This window comes from Ictalurus furcatus, chromosome 6 (assembly GCF_023375685.1).
Source record: "Ictalurus furcatus strain D&B chromosome 6, Billie_1.0, whole genome shotgun sequence".
Lineage (NCBI taxonomy): Eukaryota > Metazoa > Chordata > Actinopteri > Siluriformes > Ictaluridae > Ictalurus > Ictalurus furcatus.
The window spans coordinates 9,567,407-9,576,607 of NC_071260.1; the positions used below are offsets into that span (position 1 = coordinate 9,567,407).

The 9,201-nt window shown below is 39.2% G+C and overlaps 1 protein-coding gene across 1 annotated transcript; it reads left to right on the forward strand.

Moving 5' to 3' along the window:
- Nucleotides 1-6,049: 6,049 nt before the first annotated feature.
- Nucleotides 6,050-8,286, forward strand: arl4cb (ADP-ribosylation factor-like 4Cb). Its single transcript, XM_053626455.1, has one exon. It carries the CDS (start codon nucleotides 6,877-6,879, stop codon nucleotides 7,453-7,455), a length of 579 nt encoding a protein of 192 aa, XP_053482430.1. The 5' UTR covers nucleotides 6,050-6,876; the 3' UTR covers nucleotides 7,456-8,286.
- Nucleotides 8,287-9,201: the final 915 nt, after the last annotated feature.

The window sequence follows — 9,201 nt, forward strand, 5'->3', positions numbered from 1 at the left end:
ATACTGTCGTTTTTGTTACTCTTTTAATTTAACTAGATGTCATTCCTACTTTCCTAGTTTATACTATAATGCAAACTTAAATATACGCCACAATTAGCCAGCTACAAATGGTGAGCAGAGATTTTATAAATCTGAGAAGTAAACATATCATACAGATGCAGAAGTGAAAAGATATGATGACAGTTCATACCCTGCTTCCCTTTTCGGTTAGAACCGTACCTAGTGAACAAGCAGTTATATGTAACACTACTAACCATGATCAAAATTTGAATTCACATAACATTAAAATGCAATGTCAGTAAATGTCCATCGAAAAACAATTACATCTACATCTAACGTATTTACACCTTAAATCCGATTTTCCGAGTACAGGTTTTTCCTAATAAAGTGTAATTAAGCCTGGCATAGAACACAGCTTCATAATCAATTAGCAGAACTCTAACATCTAAACTCCCTTCCTCCACTGGGCTCCCCAAACATCCAATAAATTATTGACGACTGGTAGAACTCTGGCAGTTTTTAAGTTCAAGGGCTAATCAAAGCACAAAAATTCCTTGTGAGACCAATATTTTTTTTTCCCAAAAGACTGTGTAGTTGAAATGCATGCAAAATTAAAAGTCAAATAAGCAAGAAAACAAAATAGTGCATGTTCTTGTGGAATGTAGATACAGTAATTCAGTGTTGTGTTTTTGGGGGGAGAAAAAATAAATACATTTTCAAGAAATCATGTAGTCCATCTGTAGACCTTTTTGTATTAAAGACAGATATGGAATTGTAACGGTTAATACACTCTTATTTACTACTGTTGAATAGGAATGATGTGCAACTTCTGTCAGTCTAACTGAATGCTTTTGTTGTTGTCATGAAACTTCCCATTCAGCTCTGCACTGGCCATGCCCCTCAACATTGTTTGCTCCTGTGTGTAGTTTGTCTCAATTTCACTCAGGCTATAAATTCTCCTCGAGTTGGCCCATGTTGCTCTTATATTCTACAACATCAAGCCTAGTTGAGCTTCTGAGAGGTTAGGGAAAAAGAAAATAAAGTCATATAGAGTTATGTCAGATATTAAGTGGACAGGTGCTAATTTAAAGGCTTGCCTATGTTCCTTTAGCCATTTAATTTTTTTAAATGATTATTTATTGGTCAAGTTGATGTTGGATGATTAGTAGATGAATATTATTACATTTGTAAAATTGGCCTAAAACTATGGAATGTTGACACGGGGATGGGTGGGGTGATGTAAGGGCCTTCATAGCCTCCCATGGCACAAGATTATACTTGCCCATCCTACTTTGCAGTAGGTATTTCGTAAGGGTTAATGGTATTTAGTATTAACCCCAACCTTCAGGAGCATTCTGTTATATTTGATTTTGTATCAGTATTGTACTGTACATATTCAAGTTTATAACATTCTACTGTTTTCCCATGGTAGACAATCTAAACTTAAATAAGCTAGTCACACATGACTAAACAGTAGTAATGTAATGCATTAGTAAGTGACTTTGTTCATTTAAGTTACCGTAAATGTTTTAGTCTGCACCAGGTTCTCCATGTAATCCATTTGCTAATGGTAAATTCCTGTCTTATCTGTGCTTCATAGATTCTGTTGGCCAAAATGGTTGCCAACCTAAACAGTCTGTTAAAATCTGACCCACTCTGTTCTCCACTTCAAAAGCATATTAAAGCTCTTGCCTGAAAGCTGCCTTTACATACACTCTGGATGAACATGCATGGGTCATGCTGTTCAATAAAAAAAGATGATTATTTTTATTTTAGGCAAGTCAAAAATGCTAATGGCACAATATGAGAATGCTGATTTTAGGTTTAGTCATTAATTTGACTAAATACAAGGATAAATGACTAACTTCAGTTATGTTCGGCTAACTACCTAGTGTGTTCAAGCCTAACCAGCTAGCAGAATAAAATAATTAATAAAAAGTAAAAATTATCTGTTGGGTTTAGATGGAATAATTGGCTACAGCAAATCAAATGATGAAATACCATTTTACTGCTCCTGTTTACAGTTGTAAAATGCCCCTATTTTGCTGTTTTGCCAGAGAAATTGCATCAGGTCACAGTGCTTTCTGTGTAAATTCTGTTTAAACTGCAAACATTGTTAACTCAGTCTCATAGGCCTCCAAGGTGTCATTTTAACAAACTATACACTCGAGCTAATAAAGCACTGAAAAGGCCCTTAAGAAGGCAACTGGGAGTCAACCAGGGGAAATGGTGAGAGGGAGCTGATGAGGACGTGCTGAGAATAATACTGGAATGCAGTTATATCCCACCATGCATTTTCTAGTGAATTACCTAAGCATCAGCTATCTGCTATCTTTCATAATTTGTGAGTAGAAAGTAATTTCAGAGGTTGTGTCTGCAGTGTACTGTATTTCTTGTCAAGTGCCCACAATTGCATTCAAGTTAAGGCATTTTAAATGAACATGACAGGTACTCCGGTGCAAATTCTAAATGTGTGTGTGGTGACTGGTACAGCCTGGCCTTGAAGTAAACTGCATTCCTGTGCACGGTGAAGGTATGAGCACTGCTTTATCAGGACAGTGTAAAGATCAGGGGTGCATGTTACTCCACACCACACTGTGATTTATAGTTGTACAAACAATGATTGGCCTATTTTATTTGAAAAAAAAAATTGTGTTTGGGGGGTTGCATTCTTTTGATCAAAATAATTTGAATAGCATAAATCAACACCCAATCATACACAATTACACACTGGTATCGAGGGGAAGTATTTATATATTTAAAAATTCTTTAGTATTACAGTAATGATGAATGATAAATTGTGCAGCCTGAACAGTACAGCCATATGGTACTGGCAGTAATTAGATTAATATTACACCGAGTTAATTTAGAGCCATGACATTACACTAAGACAGCAGACATTTTCCCAGACATCTTCTGAGTGCTAGTGAGTGTCTGCCCCCTAGTGGACAAAGAGAAAAAGCATTACAACAACAACAACAACAACAACAATAATAATAATAATAATAATAATAATAATAATAATAATAATAATAAATAGAAGTTGAATATGTTTTATTTTGCTTGTTTTTATGTGACATTACATGAATATCTTGTAAATGTATTTTAACAAGAAGCTTTTTGCATTTATGTCACCAGAGATGATGTGAAAAGTAGTAGAACATAAAACGAGTTATTTATCAGGGTAGACTTGTGTACAGTGGCGAGCGTGTGACTCTCGACCTTCCTAATGTGGTGGGTGGTGTTGAAGTATGAAAGTAATTAGCAACAGCGACTACAAGTGTAGGTTTCGGTCAGAATTGCCTGCTTGACAAAAGCAGCCCAATGGCCAATCAAAACCCCTACACATTACATATCTGACTAACTTGCAGAGTTATTATTTTTCCACACCACGATTGAACTCACGAATCTCACTGGTCAGAAGGTGTTCTACAGATAAAAACAAACACAGATTTTTTTTTTTTTAATTATTTTTATTTTAAATATGCTGTTATTTAACAAAGAAAAACATCAGTTAAGATGGTGAATCTGTAAGGAGTCTCGGGTGTGTTTGCTTTGTAACAGTAAGTTTACCAATGCAGGAAATTCTTCAGGATAGAGGACTCTGTAACATGAGAAGCTCTCTCTCTCTCTCTCTCTCTCTCTCTCTCTCTCTCTGTGTGTGTGTGTGTGTGTGTGTGTGTGTGTGTGTGTGTGTGTGTGTGTGTGTGTTTTATTTAACTTCAAAAGAAAGAAAAAAATAGAGGCTGGTGAGGAACTGCTGTTTATAGACACTATAACCCGAATAAAAACAGGAACTAACTTGTCTCACAGACGTTCCTCAACATTCTGTCTAGTTGAAAGTATGACCTTTTTAAACTTCCCATTTCAGATTTAGTCTCTTTTGTACTGTGATAATAACCTCCACTCTTCTGGGAAGGCTTTCCACTAGATTTAGGAGCGTGGCTGTGGGAGTTTATGTTCATTCGGTTACAAGAGCTTTTGTGAGGTCAGGCACTGACGTCGGCTTGCAGTCGGTGTTCCAGTTCATCCTAAAGTTCTTCAGTGGGGTTGAGGTCAGGGCTGTGTGCAGGACACTCAAGTTCTTCCACTCCATCTTTGGCAAACCATGTCTTCATGGCATGACACTGACGAATTTAAATCTTGCCTTAAGACACAGCTTTTCTCCTTGGCATAGGACTTTATCTAACCCTTGTTTTTTTTTTTAGGTCATGTGTCTACTTAGTCATTTTAATAAGGGACTTTATTTATTGTTTTTTGTTTGTTTTTTTGTATTTTTTTTTTTTAGTGTTAGTAGTGTTACCCTGTCTTGTGCTGTAATCTTGAGGTATCTTTTTAACATCAATTCCTCTCAGCTGTACAGCACCTTGGTCAGCTTCGGCTTTTTAAAATGTGCTCTAGAAGTAAATTGTATTTAATTGAAATAAATTGAATTGAAATTCATGGAGCTCGCTTTGTGCACAGGGGCACTGTCATGCTGGAACAGGTTTGGGCCTTTTAGGTCCACTGAAGGGAAATTGTAAAGATACAGCATACAAAGACATTCTATACAATCGTGTGCTTCCAACTTTGTGGCACAAAATGTGGTTTGGAGAAGGAACACATTTAGGTGTGATGTTCAGGTGTACACAAACGTTTGGCAATATAGTGTAACTTAATACTGCTCTATGACTCTAAACACAGCCCTGCTGAAAAAAAAAAAAATAGGAACCATTACAGAAATTATAATTTCCACTAGAAATACCATTACAAACCATCAGCTAACCATTAAAACCATTACCATAATTGGACCATAATGGTGTCCACTAGTCATAACATGCCACCAATAGAAGGCAACAAATTACCAGTAGAGACCTACAGGGACCATTACAATCTCTATTAAAACCATCCATCCATCCATCTTCTATCGCTTACTCCTTCTTCAGGGTCGCGAGGAACCTGGAGCCAATCCCAGGGAGCATCAGGCACAAGGTGGGGTACACCCTGGATAGAGTGCCAGTCCATCGCAGGGCACAATCACATACACACTCACACACCCATTCATACACTACGGACACTTTAGACACGCCAATCAGCCTACCATGCATGTCTTTGGACTGGGGGAGGAAACCGGAGTACCCGGAGGAAGCCCCCGCAGCACGGGGAGAACATGCAAATCCGCACACACATGGCCCCGGCGGGAATCGAACCCCAGACGTGTGAGGCGAACGTGCTAACCACTAAGCCACCGTGCGCCCTTCTATTAAAACCATCACGAATTATTTGAGGGTTTCTTTTGCTTTTGTTGTTGTTTGTTTGCTCAGGAGGGTGTCTGTAATCCTTAACAGCAAGGCTGTAACCACATCCTGAACATTTGATTGGGGTGGGGTCACAGATGTAATGATCCTTTTTAGTCCTCTATGTAATGTAATATATATATATATATATATATATATATATATATATATATATATATATATATATATATATATATATATATATATATATAATTCAAGACCTTTCTATTTAGGACCAAAATGACAACAGTAAGGTCAGTCTGCATTACAATACAAAAACAAGTTAGATTAGATGGTTGGGGAGGCCTTTCATCTTATTATGTACATATGTAGTGAATAATATGTTACAGTAGCGCAGACCAAATATGAAATGAAAAGGTTGTTTTCAGTGGGATTTGAACCCCAATCTCTCAGCCGCAGTGTCAGTGTTCTTCCTGAGTGAGTTAACTCAAGACCATCCTAAACAGCCTTTTTTCTTTTTTCTTTTCTTTTTTTTTTTTCCTACTTACACTTTTTACGGCCCTGCTTAACGGTCTGTTCAACTGCAGGTGGCGCTGCAGGCTTGTACAATGATACTTGATGCTTTTCTGACGACTTTATTAAAGTGCGTCGTATTATTACACTTAAATGTGTTTATCACACATAGTTTATCACAGTTTTCCTCAAACCCTGCTGTTATCAAACTACTCAAGAAAATAGTTTTAAAAAGAGTGATTTCTGACTCAGAATATCCCAATGACAGGCTACACACGGTCGTTTGCAAAAAAAATAAATAAATGTATCTTTGTGTAAATTTGATGCACACTGTCACTAAATAAACATTCACAAGGCATTGCTGATTTTAGACGGCACGGTAAAGCTCTGACTCATCCATTGTGGATGTCTGTTTATTTTCTATGTGGTGTGTTTCAGTTAGAGGAAGAAATGGTGCAGCTAGGCGACGGCAATGGGCGGGGCGTATGGGGCGGGAGGGGGAAAAACAAGCCTTGTTTCTTTTTGGTATCAACCAATCATGAGACGACTCCGGAGTGTCAATCACGCGCGTTTGTGTTGAACGGCGCATGTGGGCGGGGTCTCAGAAAGCCCTTTGGCCGCTATGCAGTTTCTTTCAGCATTCAGTTCTTGAGGTGCTGAGACGTGTTGTGTGCTCCGACTACTGATTTGCCTTTAGCTTCGCATATTCGTTTACAGGGATTACGGGTTGTTGTTGTTTTTTTTGTTGTGGTTTTTTTTTAGGATTTAGTCCACATAAGAGCGATGATTTTATTATTTGAAAGGAATCATGTTTAAGAAAAAGAACGAGTTTATTATATATAGTATGGAGTGATTTGGGAGCAGAAACCGGTCAGGCTGGAAAAGGAAAGATGGCGTTTTAACCTGTTCATGGAGGAGAATGCAAATGTAATCTCAATACTGGCACGGGAAAGGTGTGCAACCAAGGATTAAGGACTTTTTAAGAACATTTCTACCACGACTGCGTTTGATCATCTTCTTATAGCTGCCTCAGCCGAAGCTAAAAGCTGTTAATACTACTGCTACTGAACAGCTACTACTGAATCATTCCTGTCAGGTACTTAGTATCAGAGGACAGCGAAAAGAAATGGGGAACAGCTTTTCCAACATATCTGCCTTCCAGTCCCTCCACATCGTGATGTTGGGGCTGGACTCAGCAGGCAAGACTACTGTCCTCTACAGGCTTAAGTTCAACGAGTTTGTGAACACTGTACCCACGATTGGATTCAACACCGAGAAGATCAAACTGAGCAATGGTGCCGCAAAGGGCATCAGCTGCCATTTCTGGGATGTCGGTGGCCAAGAGAAGCTCCGTCCACTCTGGAAGTCGTACAGCCGCTGCACAGACGGCATCATCTACGTGGTGGACTCGGTGGACGTAGACCGGCTCGAGGAGGCCAAGACCGAGCTGCACAAGGTGACCAAATTTGCTGAGAACCAAGGAACACCGCTACTGGTCATCGCCAACAAGCAGGACCTGCCCAGGTCTCTGCCCGTGGCCGATATAGAGAAGCAGCTGGCGCTCAATGAGCTGACCCCATCCACCGCATACCACGTTCAGCCCGCTTGTGCAATCATCGGCGAAGGGCTTCACGAAGGCATGGACAAACTGTACGAGATGATCGTGAAACGACGGAAAGCTCTAAAGCAGAAAAAGAAGCGATAACCCATGTTCACGTCAAGGACCTTTTCCCCCTCATTCATGCCTTCCTGCAAGCCTGGGGCCCATCGTCATGTGCCAACGCAATGATGCATCGCTTGGATTATTGATTGATTTGGGCAGTTTGTTTGCTTTCAGTTGGATTTATGTTGAACTTTGCAGACACTGTATGGCTTGCTGGGTGGTTTTGAACCACAGTGAACTTACAGGAAAGAAAAACTAACTAAAGATTAACTTGACTTTGCTACAATGAAAAAAAGGGCTGGTTCCCTTTTCTGCTGCTGTTGACTTACTGTGCAAGTAGCCTCATCGTCATACTGAAGGAGCTCTCTACTTTAGCACTGTGAAGAATTACGAACACTACCGTTTTGGTTCGTGGAATGCTTGATTTCTCTCTGACGACCGGTTCAAAGCATTACTGTGTGTATCACGATGATAATGTTGCCTAAATCCTTTACGAGTAACTCCATTTGGGATTGGTTCTGACCTGAGTGAGACTGAAGGTTAACTGTTCAGGCCTGCATAAGAGATAACGTTTGGTACATAAAGTCATGGACTTGGTGTACATGAAGACACTAAAGAAAATGATGTGTGGTGGACGGTGTTTACCATTTATGTGCTTGCAACCTCGGTCCACCACTTAGCACTTTTCCTTACCAAAACCAGTAGAGTTCAACACTGTATTGCAAAACTCAAGATTATTGTATTACACAGACAAAAGATGAATTCTGAAGTATTTTTCAATTAAAATATATTAAGAAAATGCTTTGTATGTGCTGTCTTTACTGTTTTGAGTCATTTAAAAAAATTGTCTGGTGTCCATCCACCCATTTTAATCTGTCCTTTCAAATTTGAATTACATCTGAAGAAAACTCAAAAAGTCAGAAATTCAAAAGTTTTTTTTTTTTTTCCCAGATTTCTCCAGTGTAAATGATCACATAGGAAGGAACTACGTATCTTCATGACCTGCCCTCTCCTGAAAATCATACAACAGTAGCTGATCGAAATATGCAAACTATTCACCTTTCCTTTTGCTTACTTTTGGCAAATTGGCTTAAAATTTGTGAAGCTTACTACAGCTCATGGCTGCTGTTGGGATCAGATGGTGGGGGGTGTAGGGCTGAGGTCAATAGATTGATGGGGGATGGTGAACTGGGACAACCTAACATTGTGCTTAAACTCTATTTAGTGCTTGCAGCCATTATTTTGTCAATGTAACACATAATAGCCTCCTGTGATACATGTAATGACCACCACATGTCAGTTATTGTAATCAGTAATTTAAAAGGCCAGCTAACTTTGCTCAAGTCTACTTTTATAGGGTGGATATGATCCTTTTGTTTTGTATAAAGATATGTTGAGCATGGCTAGGTTTTTCAAACAGATTCTTAAAGAGTTAGTTGCATTCACAGGTTCCCAGACTTCTCGCCACACCACATATTTACTTTATATCCTGATCTGAAAAGGGTTTAGAGTCATTGAAGGCCACCAGCCAGTCTACATTCTTGTTACATTACAGCTTCCCAACATGGCTGAGCTAGGAACTTAAGTGTTGGGTGTTAGCATTACCAGCTGTGTAGACATGTTGGGAGCTGAAATGTTGGCTGTAGGTGTCTATCTTTGGGGACTGTTGTTATTTCAGCTCACCAGTTCTCAGTAGTCTTTAGTGCCTTTCAAATCAAAATTGGGGGTTTAGAGTTTTTTGTATCTGTCTCTTAGTGTTATGGGCCCCAAATAATGTTTGGGAGATAT

Excerpts from the sequence above, each read along its gene's own strand:
- arl4cb (XM_053626455.1), top strand. The coding sequence starts at position 6,877 with ATGGGGAACAGCTTTTCCAACATATCTGCCTTCCAGTCCCTCCACATC.